This window comes from Lynx canadensis, chromosome E3, assembly GCF_007474595.2.
Source record: "Lynx canadensis isolate LIC74 chromosome E3, mLynCan4.pri.v2, whole genome shotgun sequence".
Classification (NCBI taxonomy): Eukaryota; Metazoa; Chordata; class Mammalia; order Carnivora; family Felidae; genus Lynx; species Lynx canadensis.
The window spans coordinates 37783456-37804420 of record NC_044318.1 but is presented as its reverse complement, the minus strand read 5'-3'; the positions used below and the strand labels follow the sequence as shown (position 1 = coordinate 37804420).

General features: G+C 59.1%; 1 protein-coding gene across 2 annotated transcripts in view; it reads left to right on the top strand.

The window, feature by feature from the left end:
- Positions 1-20965, top strand: part of LOC115503970 (protein sidekick-1) — a 157966-nt gene that overhangs the window by 99584 nt on the left and 37417 nt on the right. For both annotated transcript variants that reach the window (XM_030300555.1, XM_030300556.1), the window contains 3 exons: positions 15475-15590; positions 17131-17317; positions 18749-18886. In XM_030300555.1, the coding sequence (XP_030156415.1) occupies positions 15475-15590; positions 17131-17317; positions 18749-18886 (441 nt within the window). The remainder of the gene's footprint in view (positions 1-15474; positions 15591-17130; positions 17318-18748; positions 18887-20965) is intronic.

The following is a 20965-nucleotide window of genomic DNA, read 5'->3' as shown; positions in this document are numbered from 1 at the left end:
TCAGATGCTCAACCGACTGAGCCACCCAGGCGCCCCTCCGCCCAGTTTTAAAGACAGAACGCAGTCCCTCTCCAAACTCACGCGAGCCCATCTAGAGCGCCGAGCTGGTCATGGCAGAGGAGAGAACACCCAGTGGAACCCTGACGGGGAGATGTCGGCCGGGAGCAGTTCTGGCCCAGAAAGTGACTGAGGCAGCCAAGTGCTCGGCCTGGGCCTGAGCTGACGGCCCAGACACACCTGATGCTCAGGGCCTGGCCATGGGCCCAGAGACTGCGGTCTGGCTCCAGGACCACGGGGCACGCTGCAGAGCCCACAGAGGCCGGGCGGACACTGTGACCCGGGTGTGCGGTCGGATGATCCCGTTGGGGCTCCAGCCATCACCGGACACGCAGGAGGAGGAGAGCCGTGGGCGCCTGGGGCGAGGCGGGCTGCCGTGGAGGGGAGGAGTGCGTGTGCAGGGGCCTCTCGGGGAAGCAGCCCTGCCCCGGGGGAGGAAACACAAGGTCAGCCTCACCTTTCACTTCCTGCCGTGAAAAGCTGCCATCACAGAGATGGCCGTGCAGAGATGTTGGCGGGTCACTGCTTCCGAGGGCTTCTGGGCAGGGTGGGCTCGGGAGCTCAGGCCCCACGGCGTCCTGCAGGGGGAAAGCCACCCGTCTCTTTTGCATATGGGCATCGGGCTCAGGAGGGGTCCAGCCGCCAGGCCCAGGACCCTCCCCTGGCCTGACCATGGTGTCACTGGCCCCGGACAGACGCTTCTCTGCCAGGGTCCAAGAGCAAAATCAACACCCTGCAGAGCTTTGAGCAGCCCCTCTGGCCTTCGGGAGTTGCCCTGTGTCACAGAGGAGAGCAGGAGGGCACGCGTGTGGGGGAGCATGCAAGGCAGGTCCTTGGGCGGTTACTACTCCGGTCTCTGTTTTCCATCCTGTAAAATGGGATGACCCCAGTGCCCGAAGCGCCGCCCGCTCCCAAGGCCCTCCCGCTGCTGGGGGACAAGAGATGAGAGGGAAGGCCCTGGCGATGCCTGGGGGTGGGGGCTGCTCTGCGACACAGCCGGGCTATTGGCAGTAGCTCAGCGGGGGCCCAGCTGGGACATTCATCCAAACCTTCAAGTCTCCTCTTGGACCTCCTGTTCCGTTGCCTCGACCGTGGAGAGCCCAGCACTGGTTTTCCCAGCCTCCCCATCCCCGTGGACTTGCAGACAGGCCTGGCACACCGAAGGCCCGAGGCAGAGCCGTCCCCGGGGGGTCGGGGCCGCCGGGCCGGTGCAGCCCCTGTGTCCCGGTGCCCCGGCACAGAGGCCACACACGCTCCCAAGTCTGGCTGTTCCGTCTCCTTCCCTGCGTGAGCGCCCCGGCACCTTCCTGTGGACGTGCGCGCATTAACCTGTGTGTGCCGCCCGCCCATCCACGGAGGCTGAGTGGAGCCCACACGTGCTCCCGCTCAGGACAGGCTAGGAGACCCCTCAGACGCTCGGAGCGCACTTGTCCTCTCTGCCCCGCCGGTCCAGCCGATGTCGCAGGGTCTCTGGGCCCAGCCCTTCGGTGGGGGGCAGAATACCCCCTCCCAGCCTCCCGAGGCTTCTCCAGATCTTGCCCTTTGCGTCGGGGTCCGGCAGGGGTGGCTCCAGACCGGGTCTGGGATTGCATCGGTAGCCCCCTCCTGGGGCTGGAAGCAGCGGGGACTCCAGAATTTCCACACAGGAGAGGCTTGGGGGCTGCAAGCTGGTTCAAAGGAGCTGGGACTCGTGGTTTTGGCCAGGTCACGTGTGGATCTGGTGAATGGTGCGTTTGCGCGAGGGGTTTGGGGGAGCGGGCAAGCGGGGCTCAGTGCTGCATGGGTGACGCCTCCCCTGAACGAGGCCGGTGGTACCGGACGGGGCAGGCCCGGGCCGGGTCCAGCTGGCAGGGGACCTTCGCAAACAACCTCTCGGGTTCTTCCTGCCGCTCTGCCGACGGGGGACGCTGGCATGGGGCGCTGGGTGCGGGACCTCACGGTCTCAAACAAACCCTCTGTGAACACTGTTGCCAGTCTTTTAAAACCTCTCCGGTTCTCTCCTTGGGGGAAAACGCTAGAAGCAGAACCCCTGGCTCAAAGGACATGAGCGATTTTTGCTTGGAGGAACCTAAACACACTGACACCCCGCTTAGTGGCGACCAGGTTGTGGGTCTCGTGGCCTCTCTGCGTCCACATTTAGGTCCTGCCTCATTTGTTAGGAGAAAATCTATGTCGCTGTTGTTCAGTCCTCGGGCCTGTAAGTCACTGCTCTGCCATTAACTGCCCGTGACTGTAGGCGGTGCCGTTTCGCACCGGCTTCCTGTTCTCGGGCTGACGTGTGAGGGCTCCGTTTACATTAGGGATGTCACGTTCCACCCTGCTGGTGGCCCACGCTTTCCCTTTTCTGTTGTTCGTTGCTGATTTCCCTGTGTTCCAGTTGTGTGTCAGGCCCCTGGACGTGCTGGACCACCGCTTGCATCCAGGAGCCCCGCGTCTAGCTAGACTGCCTTCCAGATTTTCACGGTTTCATTTCTCCCAGATGCCCCCCGACGCCTCCAGAATCGGCCTGGGTGCCTGGTCAAAGTGAACTTCTCAGGGGTCGGTTTTCGGAGACGTTGCTCCGATCCCACCATCTCCGCGTGACCTCTCCTCCCGATGCCCTGGTGCCGCCGTCCCCTCGCCCGCCCCCCCCCCCCTTTATTACGCGTTCTTCCTGTTTAGTGGCGCTCGTCCTGTTTTTTGTCCTACAGAACTTCTCAGCCATTCTTAGGAACTTTGCCATCATTTTGACAAATTCTGCCGGGTTTTTGCAGAACGTGTGTCACATTCCAAACGGATATAAAAGTGCCCCGAGGAGTCACGGAGCTCACCCTCCTCGGCAGACCTTTCTCCCCCTCACCGCCCCCCTCCCTCCCTGGAGCGGCCGTGCCCTTGGCTGCACCCTGGGAGTCACCTGGACTGGGTCCGGGCAGGGTGATCTCTGGGAGCCCTGACACCCCAGTAGCTTGTCCTCACTGTGCCCACGGCAGCCAGAGTCCCAGGCCCACCTGGCTGTCCAGGCACCGCGGTTGTCCCTCTGGGAAAAAGAAGGACTGGCAAGGTTCTGTCTCCAAAAGAGGGAGTCGGGACTTTCTCCTGGGCCCGGTGGGAAGCGCCCACGAGAGGTCAGGTCAGCAGTGCCCCATGTGGGACCTTTGAAACACGACACCTTTTGCTAAAGAGGGGAAACAGTGGGTCCCACACTGCAGGTGCCATCGGGTGGCTTTGAGCCTATGTGTCGCGTCACAAGACTGAAGGGAATCTGGGAACGCCTGCCTTGCTCCTTTTCAGAGAATGAGAGACTTAGCTGCGAACCACCTTTCTTGTCAGCGTTTAATTACTGCTGGCTGGATCGGGAGCCCAATCTCGCGGCTCTTCGCTGCTGTGGCTCCCCCTAGCGGCAGACAGAGCTGGTCTCGAACCCCAGGGGACAGGCGGAGGCTCTGAGCGCCCCTGGCCTCGGACGGTTGTGCGGCCAAGGGTCAGCGGTACTTGCGCAGAGGTCTCGACTCACGGGCCCACGGTATCTCGTCCTCGTGCAGCGGGATCTCCAGGTTGCTACTCGTGGAACGCAGGCTCGTGACGGCATGGAAGCCACGGGCAGCTTCGGTGGCCGGTCTGCCAGTCGGCCAGGCCGTGTGTAGGTGGAGCCACGGCTTGCACACGGGCTGTCATGACCTGTGGCCTGGGCGTCAGCTGCGGCACGAGACCTGCCGCGCGCCAGGCAGGATCGCCGTCGTGGCTCTCAGATGAGCAGCAGGTGCTCAGAGTTCCTCACCTGGCCTGGAGGCGGCTCCGTAGGCTCCTTCTCACCCTCTGGGGCTCCCGTGATGCACAAACACCTGATGAGCCGTTGCCTCCGAGGCCAGACTGGAGAGTCCCCACCAAGGGGCCTCCCCCAGTGTCTCCGTGCCTGACGCTGGCAGACTGGGCAGATGTTGACGAGGACATTAAGAGCTCGCCCCTCCCCTCCCCAGGCGAGGGAGAGTTGCAAGGTATGGTCCTGGCCCTCTGCCACCTCCTCCAGGCAGTCTTCAGCATCCCTTTTCCCAGGAAACCCTGTCCAGAGGCCACGAGGGGAGTGAGATGACCGAGCCAGGCAGCTGTGTTAACTATAAAGCCACTGCAAGCACACAGGGATAGGGTACTGAGCAGGGGAGGGGAGGGCTGAGCCAGGAGGGCCGTGAGGACCAAGCCGGCCGTGCAGTGAGAAGCTCCCCGGGACAGAGGGCAGGAAAGGAGTCTCCTAGAGCCTGGGCGGGGCTGCAGTGCCACGAGGGACACGGACTGTGTCCACAGGTGTGAGCGAAAGCCCTTCAGCAGGGACTTGTGGAAGCCTCCAGAGTCCCCATGTCCACCCCACCCTCCACACCCCTGCGTGGGTGATCCTTCCCCAACCCACCCTCATCCCATCACTTTTCTGTTTCAACCGCTCAGTGGGTCCCCACTGTCTGTAGGGGGAAAATAAAATCTGCTCCTGAGACAGGCCCCTGGGACCCCTCCGGCCACAGTGAGCATCTCCTGGCCCCCCAATCCTGGACGCCTCTCTCCCGTGCCACGGGCTCCCTATGCAGCTCCCCGCCTTGGATTGCTGCCTTTCCTAGGAGACGTGAGGCCCAGGAGATGTTGGTAGATAAATGACATTTCTAATAACCTAATTTCCATCAATGTAGGAAGGTTATGGAGAATATTTGAATGCCTAATGCTGTATCTGGAAAGGATCCCAAACATCGTGCAATCCGGAGTCCAAGTCCTCGGCCAGCTTCTCGGGAGATTTGTCTGATTACCATATTGGTGATGGGCTGAGACTTCTCGGCCGAGCGCCCACTCGCTCGGCAGCTCCAGAGGCCACTGAAGGGGGAAAGGCCCAGGCAGGCCCTGCCCTTGGGCAGCACACACTCTGGGCGGAGAGATGGCCTGGCCTGTGACCTCTGAGGGGGCGTGGCTGTTCAGGGTCAAGCCTTACTGGCTGCGCGGTCTTCACGCCTTACAGAGACTGGCGTGCTTGCTGGGTGCATAGACGACGGGTCCTCCCCTGGGGGGAGGGAGGCATCGTCCCCACACGGTGGATTTGAAAGAGCTCCAGCCCTATGTCTCTCCCCGGAGCCCGGGGCCTTGCCTGTGCCTCTCCTTCCCGGCCAAGCTCTTCCTGAATTCAAGAACCTTCTCCCTTTTGTTTGTTGTGTCACCGCTGAGCAGGGAAGCCTGCGGCACACCCAGCAGCAGACGGGCCGGCTTTGCGCGCCCCCGTGCCCCCACCACCCGCTCCGCCGCGGCACCGACGCGGGGTCTTGCTTCCTCGGGACTTGCACTTGTGCCCTCTGCCCACTGGCTCAGAAGCATTTCTCAGACATCCTATCCTTTCTTTTAAACATCGTATCGTTTCGTTCAAAAACATCCCCAGCGCGTATCCCTAAAAGAACTCCTTAAACACACACACATGTGCATACGTATATAGTGTGTGTGTGTGTGTGTGTACATATATATATGTGTATGTGTATATATATATAGCCATGAAGCCATTATCAGATCTAGAAAAATTAATAACACCTTCTTCACATGATCAAGTATGCAGTCAGCACACAGGCTCCCGGGGGATTAGCTCCCCTCCGCCTTCGGTTCCTTCCTCCACTTCGAGACTTAGCAGCTTCAGCCCCTTTTGCTGTTGGAAATTCTAAGGCTGCTTCCAGCTCTGCCCTTGACCTGCTCTGACTGCGGCCGTCTCCAGCTCGGTCTCGGTGGCACCCTGGCTCCCGGCTCCGCCTTGGCCCTCTCTTTGGTGCCGTTCACTCCATCCTGTAGGTCCGCTCTCTCAGGACAGTCGCCTTCCTTCCCACGTCCTCAGGGGCCACACGGTTCCCGAGTCTACTCCTGTGTGTGGTCCCGGGAGCAATGCCTCCATCCATCCCCAAATCCCACGTGGCCCCTCGGGTGCTGGCCTTGGTTCCTCCCAGTCGTCGATCCCCATGACCCGTCGGCCAGTCACCATTTGTTGACTCGCGGTCCCCGACATCAAAGACACTCTGTCACTTTCTCCTTTGTTGTGGCCACCGCCCTCATTCGCCTGCCTGTGGCGTCGTAGCAGTCGCCCAGCTGGTCCTCACGGCCAGTGCCCTCCCGGCTGCAGCCCTGTCATCCCCAAGAGTACGACTGTGGCCACGGTGCTCCCTGCCCGCTCACAGAGCCTTTCTGGAGAGACGTCCGATGGCTAAAGCCGACTTGGCCCCACCTGAGTCTTCTCTCCAGCCTTCAAGTCCTTCCCCACAAAGCCCTCCTTGCCTCTTCGCCTCTGGCCCAGGCGTGGTGGGGGGCCCCCTGCATGCCCCACAGATCACAGCCTGCAGCTCACCCTGGAGGGAGGAACGGACATCCGTATCTTGCACGAGGTGCCCCTGCTGCCTGGGGACAGATGCCCCAAGTTTCATCCCGAGGCCCCAGGCCTCTCTTGTGCCTTGACCTCCCCAGCACGTGGCTTGTAGTCGTTCGATGACTAGCTGATCGTGGGCTCTCACCTCCCCGGCTTGTCTGGGGCAGGCCAGCATCCCTGAGGCCACACCTGGAACAGGACGCTCTGGGCTCAGATTCCAGCCTGCCCTTGTCGGGACGCTGTCTCACTTCCCTTCCTGTAAAGCGGGAAGGTCTGCGCCGGCCTCCCTGGTGGCGGGGAGGAGGGCGTCCGTAGGCCTGCAGCTGCCCCGCCCCCGCTGTCAGAGCTGGGGTGAGGGGCAGCCCAGCTTGTGCAGGGCGGAGGCTTACTTCTGCGTGTCCCTGCTAGCGACCCGGTCCCCAGCCTCACTCGGACACGGACTTCTTCAACCAGTTCCTTTGATCTGGAGCTTGGCCTGGAGGTCACCTGGCGTCGGGCACAGTGGGTCCCGGCAGTGGGATGTGGGAGGAGAGATACCCCGCGACCCTGCCTGCAGTGTCCTTTGTCTTGGCTCAAACTTGCCACGTCCCAGTGGGCGTGGGGCTCAGAGGTTACCTTCATTTTACAGGTGAGAAAAACGGAAGCACCCAAGCTTCCGGAGAATTCTCCAGGAATGCTCAGCTGGTCAGTGGTGGCAGGACACGTCAGTGTAGCCACCTCATCCAAGGAAGCTATTTTTCTTAGAAAACAAGGCCCTCTGGAATCAAAATCAGAACATGGGGTTTCAAAAATTGAGAAAACCACGGGAGCGCCTGGGTGGCTCGGCTGAGAAGCGTCCAACTTCGGCTCAGGTCCCGATATCACGTGAGGTTCACATCGGGCTCACTGCTGTCGGCACGGAGCCCACTTCAGATCCTCTGTCCTCCTCTCTGTGACCCTCCCCTGTTTGTGCTCTCTCCCAAAAAAAAAAAAAAAAAAAATTAAAAAAAAAAGATTTATCCCTTCTTTAAAAAAAATGAGAGCACCATGAATAAAGCCAGTCTCTGGCAGCCTCATCCCCTGGGGCTTCCTGCATCGTGTCACCTGCCTCTCCAGACTTCCCAGGCCCCCCATTGCCTGCCCCGGGCCCACGCGTACTTATCTGTCCTTTGACCCTCACAGGGGTCCCCGGTGGCCAGAACCTGGTGGCTGTTCCCAGTGTACCTGACGGGTCCAGGGTTATATCACGGGGACAAGCTCAGGAGGCTGGTGGCCGGGGACATTCCTCATTATACGTGACACGACTCATTATATGTGACAAAGCTGGCAGGCGAGGACCCCCTTCCCATCCCTGCCCTTTCTTTATTGACTCAGAGCAGGGTCTGCAAACCAGGCCCAGGGGCCGAATCCAGCCAGTGCCCGTTTTTATATAAAGTTTTATTGAGACGCCCATTCGTTTGCTTACTGTCTGCGGCTGCTTTTGCCGTTCAGAGGCAGAGTTGAGTTGCTGCAACAGAGACCTGTGTCCCTCAAAACTTAAAATGCTGTCTGGCCCTTCACAGAAAGCTTCCCAAAGCCCTTTCCTTGGCAACACAGCCTTCTGGTTATGCAGACCCAAGTTCAAATCCAGCACCTTCTGGGCCAAACAAACTAACCCCTTCAGGCTCAGTTTTCGAAGGTGTGATGTGAGGATAAACATCCTTCCTCTCACTTGAGTTTGGCGAATACAGTCCGCATAGGATGCGGGCTGTGGTTTGCGTTACACAGACCGCCAGTGGTTATAATGCAGTCGTGGCCTGGCAGGGCCTGGGTCTTGCTCTGGTGGGACGGTCCCTGCGTAGGCGAGGAGAAAAGCCCAGCAACAGGTGCCAGTGCACAGCTGGCTCGTCTGAGCGGCTTTCACCCCTGCATCTCCTGCCGGCAGGTGGTGGCAGTCAGTCGGTGGCAGGTGGGGACAGCGTCGATGATGGCAGAAAGCGGGGAGCGTCACGGGATGGAATCAGATGTTCGGCGCTCACCTGGATCACTGAAACAGCGGTGACAGAGCCACATTTGCGATTACGGGTTTGAAACTCTCAGGCCTCAACCTCCCTGCCTGTTGCAACAACTGTTTTTTATTTTCTTTATTAAAAAAAAGTTTTTAAAATGTTTATTTATTTTGAGAGGGAGAGAGAATGTGTGGACAGGGGAGGGGCAGAGAGAGAGAGGGAGACAGAGAACCCCACGCAGGCTCCGCGCCGTCAGCACGGAGCCCGACGCAGGGCTCAAACTCAGAGACCGTGAGATCATAACCTGAGCCGAAATTCAGAGATGCTGAATCGACCGAGCCGCCCAGGCGCCCCGAAGCAACTTTTTAAGCCACGGTTTTTGAAACCAGCATCTTGGGATTGCAGCTGCCACGTGATCCCAGATCAGCCCGCATCCCAAGCTGGGGAAGATTAAGTGTCCTCAGCATACCTTTGCTGCCCTGTCCCCTGCTTGAGTCCCTGCCTGGGCCCCCCTCCTCCTTGCCACACGTCCAAGCTCGCTCAGTCATGACTCAGAGCCTTCCCGATCTCACCCTCGCCCTTGCTCTGGAGGCACCGGTAGCAGAACCCCTCAAACCCCCCAAGCTCCAGACTTCCGTAGTTCCTGCGGCACGTCTATCAGTCAGAAGGCCCGGAGCGGTGTTCCTCTGCACCCTCATGGTGCCAAGCCCAGAGCTGGGTCTGGACCAGTTATGAACACATGTTGGACATAACAGGAGTTCTCGCTTGAACACCATGAAATCGCACATTTATGAGCGGTACTACACCAGATTCGAGCCCGTCTGGCAGAGCCCAGGATGTGCAGAGTCTGGGCCTTCCTGCCTGTTGGGTGTATTGGTTAGCTACTGCTGCATAACAAATTTTCCCTGCACAGCTGCTTGAAACACACCTGTGCCGCTTCACAGTGTGTGGGGGCCAGGAATCCAGGCACAGCTTAGCTGCGTCCCCCGCTTTGGGTCTCTCCCAAGGTGCCGGCCAGGGCCGCTGTCTCATCCAAAGTTTGGACCGGGAAAGGGTCCATCTGTAAGCTGGTGTAGTCGTTGGCAGGACTGCGTCTCGTGGGCTGTTGGACGGAGGCCTTGATGAGCCTCTCCGTGGGGCATCTCCCGACGTGGCCGCTGGCTTCGTCAGAGCGGGTACCGGAGGGGGCAGGGCAGAGGGCCGCCAGGAGGGGCACGAGCTGTGGAGAGGTACAGTCTCCTGCAAGCTCATCACGGTGCCACTGGCCACAGCGTCTGCCATGTTCCGTGGTCGGAAGCAAGTGTTCCCAAGAGGAGATTACATAAGGGAGGGTGCGGGGAGCAGAAGGCGGGTCCTCGGAGTGTCTCCGTGATCCAAGGTACCGGCGTCCAGGGCTGTGGAAGGCAGAGTGCCCAGGATATGCCTGTGCAGCTCCTGGTTCATGAGGAGGAAAGACGGATGTTTCCGTGAGGAAAGACGGACGTTTAAACGCGTCAGCACGTGGTGACGTAATTACCGACAGTCCCAGCGGGGACACGGGCCAAGCAGGACCAATGTGCCATTCGCAACCACTGGGCCATTCACCAGTCGGTGAGTGCAGGGGAATGAGCTTGGAGCGAGACACCGTGTTCAAGCCGCCTTACAGAGCGCCTCCTCCTTGCTGGCCGCTGATCTGTACCCTCTCAAGACTTAGCTCATTTCGTCTCTGAAACCCACTGAGTCTGGTATTTTCTCCAATTTTACAAAAGAAACTGAGGCTCGGGGAGACCAAACTGTGTCCGAGGTCCCGCAGGCTGAGCCTGGATCCTAAAACTCGCCATCCAGGGCTTTTCCCACAACCTCCGGCCTGCAGCCTCTGTAGCCTGGAGTCCATGGCATTGATTACTTTGAAAAATAGGTTTCCTGTGACCAGTTTCCTGATTTTTCTTGTTAAGCTTCCTTAGAATTGTGTTTGTTCTGGCTCAGCAGTGAGATGATTGGAGCAAAGACAGACATTTGAGCTGGAGGGCAGAGCGCCAGCCTGAGTGACAAGGCGCTGGGCCGAGGCGGCCGCCCCAGGACCCCAGGAACGTGGCCTTGAATCCCCTGCCCACCCCCAGGCATGGTGCTGGGAGCCGAGCTGCCCGGCTTAGAGCGTGGGGTGAGTGGAGACCTGGGGCCAGGCCCTGCTCTCTCCGGCCCCAGCCTCCCCTGCATGAATGGCGGCGACGAGCCCCCGCCTCTGCGGGCCGGCCATGAGGGTGAAGTGAGCCCAGACGCCAAGCTTCAATGCCGCCCTCAACGCCGTTGTCACGCCCCTCATGGGCTGCTAGGATTCCAGCAGCCGTCAGACTAGATGAGAGCACTCTACAGAAGGCCCTGCAGATTTCTGGAGACAGGGGGCTGGAGGTTGAGGAAGGGGCGATCCTCGTCTTCTCTGTTTATCACGGATTTATAAAACACCATCTTCTCCCTTTGAACTGTCTGTTGCAGGCTTTTAAAAAAACTACCGTGTGATGTCGCACCGAATGGTCGTTGACAGACCCTGAGTTTCTCGAGGCAGGGCTGGCGGCCTCGTGGGGCACCGCGGGCATCGGGCTTTATGTTCGGTGACGGCAGTGATTCTCCTGTCTTTCTCCTGTGAACCGTACCCCTGCCCAGAAGGGAGCGAAGCCTTTGTGTCTGCAGGCCCGGCTCACCTTTTGAGATTCTGCTCCTTCCCGACTTCCCTGCTCTGAGTCATTGCTCTGTCTCCAGTTCTGACTTGGCCCCCACTGAGCTGAAGAGCCATGATCTGTTTAAGCCTCCTTTATGTATTGCGAAGGCCCCGGAGGTTAGATAATTACCCCGAGCTGGAGCCTGTCTCCAGGTATCTTGGCTTAGGGGAACAGATGTGCTGGCCAAGTGTGCTGAGAAGGTAAATTACATTAGAGAATTCTGTTTCCTGTTTACTTCGACAGGAAATCAGGAGGAGTGTTTGGCCAGAAAGGGGTTGATGTAATTAAAGTGAACTGAGAAATGTGTAATTTTTTTGATTATATAAAGAAATACTTAACCTCGTTATATTAAAATGTTAACAATGATCCGCAAAGTATCAGTTAAAAGTTTGCTCTACCCAAATAATGAATCACCGGGTTACAAAAAATGAAAGTAGAAACCTAACCTGGCCTAGCATGATCTAGCATGGCCTATCATAGCCTAGAATTATCTAGCATGGTCTAGTATGGCCTAGTTTAACCTATCATGGCCTACCATGGCTTAGCATGATCTAGCATCGCCTAGCATAGTCTAGCATGGCCTAGCATGATCTAGCATGGCTTAGTATAGCCTAGCATAGCCTAGCATGACCTAGCATAACCTAGCATAGCCTAGAATGGCCTAGCATGGCCTAGAATAGCCTAGCATGACCTAGCATCGCCTAGTATAGCCTAGCATGGCCTAGCATGATCTAGCATCGCCTAGCATGATCTAGCATGGCTTAGTATAGCCTAGCATAGCCTAGCATGACCTAGCATAACCTAGCATAGCCTAGAATGGCCTAGCATGGCCTAGCATAGCCTAGCATGACCTAGCATAACCTAGCATAGCCTAGAATGGCCTAGCATGGCCTAGCATAGCCTAGCATAGCCTAGCATGATTTAGCATAACCTAGCATGGCTTAGCATGGCCTAGCATGGCCTAGCATGATCTAGCATGGCTTAATATAGCCTAGCATAGCCTAGCATGATCTAGCATAACTTAGCATAGCCTAGAATGGCCTAGCATGGCCTAGCATAGCTTATCATGGCCTAGCATGGCTTAGCATGGTTCAGCATGAATAGATGCCTGGTGTGGCCCCAGGTAGCACTGGCATCTGATGACTGTCTGTCTGATGTGACCCCAGCAGGTACCCTGCCTTGTCACCTCCGTACCCTCGCCCTTCCCATTCCTGTCTCTTACTTTGCCCGTGCTTCCCTGGCCCGTTGTCCCATGTTAAATCTGCCCCATTTTTGAAGGATACTCTGTTTCCAGGAAAGAGCCTGTGTCCCCCAGCCAGAAGTGACTTCTCGTGGCCCTTGGAACCTGCCCTCACGTTACACCCTGTATCATGATTATTGTGACCTGTCTCTCTTGTTACACCTGTTTCCGCATCCTTGTATCCACCTACCCCTCAGCGCCAAGCCTAAGGCCCGGTTGACATTCAGGAAATTTCCAGCACATTGTACCATGGCAACAAATAACTACAGACTCCGCGTGGCTGAAACACCAGTGGCAACTTGTCTCGTGCACCTTCCCCATCCTTCAAGGCCAGCTCTTTCTCTCCAGCTTCCTGTCGTCTTCTTTCAAAGACACAGACTGAGGGGTCAATCCCCATGCAGGACCTGCTAGGTCAGGTGGTTGCGGGAAAAGAGGAGGTAACCGGCCAGGGAACCCTCTGGAAGCTTCTGCTAGGAGGTGGCCTATGTCACCCCTACCCACATGTCACTACCGCTCCCCTGTCATCGACCAAACTAGAGTCAGAGGCGGAGGGTCCGCAGGGTCCCTGCAAGAGAGAGACTTCCATGGGCCAGATGGATGACCCTCCCATGGGAGGGGACGATGTTTTGGTGGAGGGTGGAGGGTCTGTAGCTCAGGACTGTTAAGTGACCAGGTCATTCTGGTGATCCAGTGGGCCTGGAGCCAGGTGGCCATGAGCCAGCACTCTCTGCTTCCCAGCAAATTAAGACTGAGCCAGGGACAGCCATTTTGTTCCAGTGGCCATTTGTTCCCCAGTGACTGATGGCTGGTGGCCATGTCGGGGGCAGCGAGTCCGCCTAGGGGGTTGAGTAAGCTGCCCGTCCTGCTCTGTGGGGCTTGCCTGCCAGCGTGCAGCCCCCAGCACCCAACCTGTAGGGCCTCCCTACACAATCAGCCAGAAGCCCAGGAGATTCCAGAAATCTCCAGGCGCAGGGTGCCTCTGGAAGCTTGTGCTGTCTCTGGCGGCTCCGTGGCTGCCAAGGACTGGCTCACAGCTGTGTGGCGGCATCGTCAGCCCCGACATGAGACGTGCAGAGAGAATCTCCACTCTGCGCCTTCACCTTTGTGAGCCCCTCTTTGGTGCTGTTTGTAGGCGATCTGCTATCAGCAAATGCCAGAGCACGCTGCACTAAATTGCTTCTAAAAACTGATTTCACGCATGTTCCCAAAACATTCTATACACCACGGGGGCGAAGAGGGGAGAGCCATCAGACAAGGGCTCATCGGAGGCTCCATCAGTTCCCTCCAAACATGCTCCATGCCAAACCAGAACTGCATCTGAGGCTGTACACAAGGGGACCTTCCCCAGTCAGGTCATCCTGCAGGGACGGAGACCCAGAAGCTTCCGGGAGCCAGAAAAGTAGGTCTCGAAACCGACACGCTCTGCTCTGTGTTTACACACATTTCTCTCTCTTCCCTGCCTGTGTCATCATCAAAAAAAATCCTCACTCCCTGCGGCATTTTTATGGCACAACAGCTCTGTGCGACAGGACAGCTGGTGGGCACATCGGAGCATCTCAGCTTGGGGACAGCAGTTCGCGTGGCTCAGCCGCCCCGCACGCGACCGGCGGGTCTTGTCCAGGCACGTGGCCCCTGAATTCCAGGAGCCGCCTCAAGCCCGCAGAAGCACCGGTTTCTGTGGACCTCCGTGTCCGGAGAAGGGTCGTGGGCCCAGGGTTTGAAAAGGAAACCTTGGGGTTGGAGGTCGGGGGAGACCACGCACAGACGGTTCTAACCGACTACTGGGGTAATGGCCGTGCTCAATTTCGCCTTTCACGTTTTAATTGTACAACAGTAATTTTGCGATAGAGTTGCCGATGGCAAACATGCAAAAGACATTAACTTTATTTATGTTTTGGATTATTAATGTGGCTGTTAAAATTCCTCCAGTTAGTTTTGATTGAATTGTTTTTTTGTGTGATTCTGTTGTTTAATGGAGCGGTAAATAAGAATTTCTGATAATGAGGCCAAGCATCTGTCACAACAACCTGGTGTGGGTTATTAACATTTCCATTAACGGCAGGGTGGGCAGCGATAATACGGGAACCACACAGTTAGAACAAAATAAATAGTCGGTGTCAGGCTGAGTGGGTGTTAATTACTATTTGATTCTACACTGGGGGGGGAGAGGGGAAGGGGTGACTCTCGAAGGTCGTTCTCTCCCGAGAGCCAGCGTGCTGGGCTGTCGCCCTCGGACAGTGGCTGTTGCGTGGTCTCCATGCGTGGCCAGGAACGTGCTTGAGTCGGAAGGCAGTGCTCGTGGGCCCGCGGGCCGAGCCCGCCCAGACAGCTCCCAGGGCTCCGGGGTCCAGCCCAGCACAGCCCTGTTGGGGTGCACACAGGCGGGAGAAGGGAAGGACTCCCGGGAGGCAGAGAGAAGTGCGTCCCGCACAGATGCCCGGCAAGGAATGCAGAGACGGAGCGGAGACGTGTCCTGTGTGTGCACACGTGCTCTCGGTGCCATCCCAGCTTCCCCAGGGCCGCCTGCCGGGCCACGGCCACGGTGTCCTCTCCGGGCACAGCGTGGTCCCCAGGGCGGTAGGGCAGGGTCGCAATCGAGGACTGGGTCCTCAGAGTTCGAGCCATAAGGGGCCTGGGTAGAGGGCAGGGGACGGGGACCAGCCTAGGCTGGTCCTGTCGCCGCTGGAGGACGGCCCAGACCCGGGGAGCCAGGCTCCACGACGCGAGATTCCTGAACTTGGGACGGACACGTGGGTGCCTCATTTTCTCCGCGTTCCGTCCAAAACACACTGCCTCCCTCCACCGTGAACGCGGTAGCATGGTGCGTATGGCCAGCGGGACCCGCAGCTCGCTCAGCAACAGCCCCCCACCCATGTCCCGCGCCCGCCCACGACGCACGCAGATGACCAGATCACGCTTTTGTTTCTGAACACTCTGCCAACCGCGTCTCAATATAATTATTATAATTAACATAATTTTCTTCGTAATCCTCCAGATTCCATTTTATGCCAACTGAAAACGCGGTTCCGGGAAGGGCGTGTGTGGCGCTCCCTGGCCTAAAAGCTGCACGGCCCCGGGGCAGGCTCCGAGGCCACCCACCCTGGAGCCAGGGGCCCCGCACGCGCCAACAGCCATCTCAGCCCCTCTCCTGTGCTGCTCTCTCCCCAGCCCCGGCCATGGCCCCGCAGAACGTCCAGGTGACCCCGCTCACGGCCAGCCAGCTGGAGGTCACGTGGGAGCCGCCGCCACCGGAGAGCCAGGACGGGAACATCCAGGGCTACAAGGCAATGCTCTCTCGCATGGTTTGGCTCTTCCCTCCAGGTCACTTGGAGGCCCGGAGAGTGGCCTAAATCCACAGAGTTCCCAGCAGCTTCGCTGGAACCCTGGCTGCATGCCACGGCCGCCGCCCCCGGCTCACTCCGTCCTGCCCCTGCACGCGCAGCTGACCGTCAGGACGGACAGCCGGGGTCGGTGCTGAGCGGCTGGGGCAGGCTCGGCCTGACCTTGCCTCTCGGCCTGGGGGTGGCGGCCCGGTTCACCGTGCAGCTGGCTTGTGCCCGGCAGCCCCTCCCTCCCAGGCCCCGCCCAGCACCCTTCCTGCTGCTGCACCCGCTCTGGGAGCCTCCAGTATCTTTGCTGACAGCAGAACAGATCTGGCTGAAGAGAACAGGTTCTCCAGCCCGACCCTGCCCTTGGATCTCTGTTGAATATTTCATGAGGCCCAGGGCAGGGGGCCCAAGAATTTGCATTTCTAGCAAGTTCCCCCAGGGGTGTGGTTCCTAGGCACCCCACATTGAGAACCACCACACTAAGGTTCCACGTTAGCTCAAAGTTTTGGAGATGGGGCAAAGGAAAGACAGGAGGCCAGTGAGTAATTACCCAGAGTAGGTTCATCTGGGGGCGGGAAGCTCCTTGCACACCTGCCTGGAAGGCCACGTTTTCGGAGAGAAGTCAGAAGGATCAGCTAAAAACAGCCTGAAGAAAGCAGCCCGGGGCCGTCCCTTGAGAACTCCCCCTTCCTTCTCCCGAATGACTCTCCCCGACTGGTATGTCGGAGCCCAGGTTGGTCAGTCATCAGCTTCTGTGGGCCAGCCTGCCCTGATGACTATTGGGCCAATTAAATGTCCATTTAAAAATGATTTGGGTCGGTGTTTTATGAAAATAAATACCTTCCTCCACGGCAGGGCTGTTACAGTGATTAATGAGGTAATGGGAAGTCTTACGAGCTTGGAGGCAAGATGCTATTTATGTATGTCCAAAATATGTTTTCTAATTTCCTTAATGATAAAGACATTGAACTTGGGTATTGATCTCAAGTCAGTAAGGCCTGTTCAAGCGTAGGATCAGATTTGCTCAGTTCCGAGAGCAGGACCGGACCGTATCTTGCGGGCAGGAGTCAGCAGTGCTCGTGGCCGGGAGCCCACGTGGGGGCAGAAAACCTGTCCCAAGCTCTCTGCGGCTCTCTGCCCTGTGGGCCAGTGGCCCTGGTGGCCTGGCTGGGTTTCGCCCCCCGGAGCCGAGGTGGGTGTTGTCTTTGGGCAGCCGGGCTCGTGCCGGCTCAGGGCAGTGGTTCTCTGCCGGCTGTCCTGGGAAACGGTCCTGCCAACCCACCTCCTCCAGCCTCTGTGCTTGGGCCTCAAGTCCGCCCGTGAGCATGTGCAGGCCGGGCGGTGGGGGGCAAAGTGAACCCAGGAGAAACACGGGCCGAGGTCCAGTCCTGCCCAGCGCTCACTGGGCACCTCCCCCACCAGTTTAGAAACCAGGGCTGCCACCCCTTCCCTGTGGCCCCGTGGCCCGCCTCCGACCTCTGGCTCTTATCGGCAGGTTTACTACTGGGAGGCAGACAGCCAGAACGAAACAGAGAAGATGAAGGTCCTGTTCCTGCCGGAGACCGTGCTGAAACTGAAGAACCTGACCAGTCACACCCCTTACCGGGTCAGCATCTCGGCCTTCAACGCGGCTGGAGACGGGCCCCGGAGTGACCCCAGGCAGGGGCGCACCCACCAGGCCGGTAGGAGAGCGGCGTGTTCCGCGGGCTCCCCTTCCCCACGGCCGCGGGTGGCCGAGCCAGGCTGGATGAGCGGCCCCTCCCTGTCCCCACAGCCCTTTGCTCTGCCCAGCCTGTGACGCACGGCTGTCGTGTGCCCGGGGCTTTCTGGAGAGAAAGGCCTGGGTTGCATTCAGCTGTTTTCCCCAGTGCCCAGCCCTGGCCTGCTGCGCGGCGGCGCCCGTGAGACGGCACCTGTTTCCCGAGGACCCTCCCGGGTCACCGAGGGCAGGAGGGCTCCGCCTCCGCACCCAGGCCTCCTTCCGGTTCCCTCGGGGAGCTTCTTGCTGGGGCTCGGCATTGGCGTGTCCAGATCCCGGGGGAAGTGAGTTCTTTGTACGCCGAGCCCAGGCCACAGCGTCGGGCGCTTCCAGGGTCGCCGGGTTTCAGGGCCACACCCGCAACAGCTTGCAGCCGCCTCTCAGACACCCGCCACCAGCCAGGCGAGAGCACTGCACTGCCACGTGCCTCGCCGCCTGTGGCCCAACATCCACACACACAGCACGCGGCTCCCTCTGTCATGTTCTCTAGGCCGTTCTCCCCAGCGGCCTAGAGAACATTAGGAAGTGAGTCAGGATTCCAAGGGAATGTCAGCTTAACCCTGGTCCCGCGGACCTGGGATGCACTTTGTGGGACCCAGGAAGTGTAAGGCTGGGGAAGTCGGGGAGACCCGTCCCGCTCGGGGCTCCCAGGCATCCTGCGTCCTGCCTGAGAGAGGACTGGCCAGCGTGCCGGGACTCTTTCCTCTGGGTCTCGTCCAGCAGCCAGACGGGGGCCGTTTCTGGAATCCAGGGTGGGTCACCCGTTCCTTACCAGAGCACTGGGGACTGCTCCGGGCACCAACCCCCACACGGAGCCCAGGCAGGGGGCGGCGAGCGGGGTCAGCAACCCAGCCACCTGCCTGGCTGTCTGCGTTCTGCGGGCAGCTTCCCCCCGCCCGAGGGGCTCACTGGGCCCCTCTGTCCCCAGCCCGAGGGCAGACACTGTGACGTTTCAGAGGAGGGCCAGCTGGGGCCCCAAGGGAGAGGCCAGGAGAGGTGGGCAGAGCCACCAACGGCCTCAGAGCCCCTGCTGTCCCCAGAGGAACGGGATGGGAGCAGCTGCTAGAAAACAGGGCTGTCTGCATTTCATTCTTTACTCATCTTTCTGCCTTTGTCACCGCGTCCCTTAGGCTCCTTATGTTTAAACCCCCATCATCTTGTCTCCTCTTCTCGGAAGAGTCCAGGTGTCTGATTGATCCTGGAAAGTTCAGAGGTGGTCGCACGGCATTGAGACTTTTACGGAGTTGAAAATAACGTCTAGTAGCGCTTTTATCGTACGTGGAGGCACAGACGTGTGTGGAAATGGTCTATAAAGGAGCTTTACCAACAGTCCCTTCACATCCCATTCTTCCAGCTCCGGGGACCCCCAGCTTTTTGGCGTTCTCAGAAATAACCTCTACCACGCTTAACGTCTCGTGGGGCGAGCCGGTGGCAGCCAACGGCGTCCTGCAGGGCTACCGAGTGGTCTACGAGCCCTTAGCGCCCGTGCAAGGTAAGGCCAGGGGGGGCGCATGGGGAGGGCCGGCCCCACAGGGCGCGCATGGGGAGGGCACGGCACTCCACAGCATCTGCAGGGCGGGGAGTCTTGCCTGGCAGAGGCACAGGGAGGAGGGCGTAAAGCCCAGTACGAGGGGGGGGACAGAAGAGGAAACCAGCAGCTTCCGGGCAGGAGGGGGTGCCGGCCGAGCAGCGCCTAGCAAGGGGCTCGGAGCCTGGGCTCTGGGTGCGTGGAGCGGGGACCGGGGATGCGCGTGTTCGCGGCGGAGCCCGGGGGACCCGCCCGCTGCACGGGAAGGGGGCAGAGACGGGAGCGCACCCTCGCCCCTTGGTCCCGGAGGTGCTGACCCGCCCCTGCTGCCTTGCTGCCTGTCTCTGGTGCCGTCGTAATTTCTGGCGCGTCTGTCTCCTCCCGCTCACTGCTGCCCCGCTGTCAGAGGGCTCCGTGGGCACTTTTTTCTCGCCCACTCTGTGCCCGGCACCGGTGCCACAGGAGGGCGCCCGGCCCAGGGCGGGCTTCCCCTGGAAACGCGCGCGGCCAGACCGTAAACGTTGTAGATTATTTAATGCCCGGGAGGAGAAAATATAACCAACACATCAAATAATATTGGCGCTCCATTTAAAGCCGTGATAAAAGTTTCCTTTTAAAATAAGTACTTTCAAGTAAAACGGGGGGCTGATTTGAGGAAAATTTAAGCACCAGATTTCATTTCATCGAATCTAAAATGCCATTATCGACTCTAAGATTCATTGTTATTTTACGAAGTGCTAAGAAAGAAAAAAGGCCGGCCGTAAACCGCAGCCCAGTATGTTGGCATCATCAATCCCAAATCAGAGATGTAAACACGTGAGGGGAGAGAGTCTCAGACAAGCGATGGATGCGCTTTGGTAAATAACAGTAGAGGTGGTACGGGTGTGCGGTGTGTGAAATGGCGGAGGGCACGGGCCCGGCCCGAGATGGCGCGGCCACACCCGCTGCGTCCTCTTCAGGGCCCAGTGCCTGCGTGGGGACCAGGTGGCCCGGGCGTTGCAGACGCCTTTTAACTAGTGCCACACGCAACGGGGAAAGGATGGCCAAAAATCATGGCCCCGAGCCACCTTGGAGCCCCTCCCCATCAAGGTACGGGTTTTCCTGCACCTCCTCAAATAAGTGACTTATTCTGCATCGATGGGCTTGTAGAATCTCTCTAGAAACTCCATGGCACGCACGCCTCGGCCCCCAGGCTGGCTGCCTTCGTCTTATAAAGAAGTACTTGCCATCCAGGCAAGACCGTGGCCGTGGCCTCCACCCGGTCGGGAGCCACGGTGGGCCCTGCTTCGCGATCCCCCCATCTCTGCGTTCCGACGTCCCGGAGTCCTGCCGGCTCGCCACGCATCTGTCCCCACGGCCTCCTCCTACCTTCCAGGGAGATGACCCTGCACATCTGGTTCCCCGGGCCTTGTCGGGGCCGTGGTCACGTGGCCTCTGCAGCAGCACGGCCGTGGCTCACCAGACGCCGTCTAGACGCCCGGCGCCGAGCAAGGCCACACGCTCTCAGTCCTCACGCGGCGGCCGGGCCGCCTTTATTCGTATTTCACAAGAAATCAGGCTCCGAGCCCTTAAGACGACCGCCCAGGGCCTGCAGGTGGAGAAGGCGGACACACGTGGGGTTTGGCCCCAGGTGGGCTGGTTTGAGAGCCCGTGATGGGGAAATGTCTGGAGCACGTGGGCTTTGGGGGGGACACGTGCCACAAACGTCACAGCAGGGAGCGGGAGAAGTGGTCATCAGCGTGTCACAGCTGCCCATGGCACTTGTCTCCCTCCCTCCCTCCCTCCCTCCCTCCCTCTCTCTGTCTGCTTCTCTCTCCCTCTCTGCCTCTCTCTCCCTCCCTCTCTCCCTCTCTCTCTCCCTCCCTCCCTCTCTCCCTGTCTCTTTTCCTCCCTCCCTCTCTCTCTTCCTCTCTCCCTCCCTCTCTCTGCTTCTCTCTCCCTATCCCTCTCTCTTCCCTACCCCTTCTTCCCCTCTCCCTTCCCCTCCCTCCCTCCCTCTCCCCTTCTTCCCCTTTCCCTCCCTCTCTCCCTCTCACTCTCTCC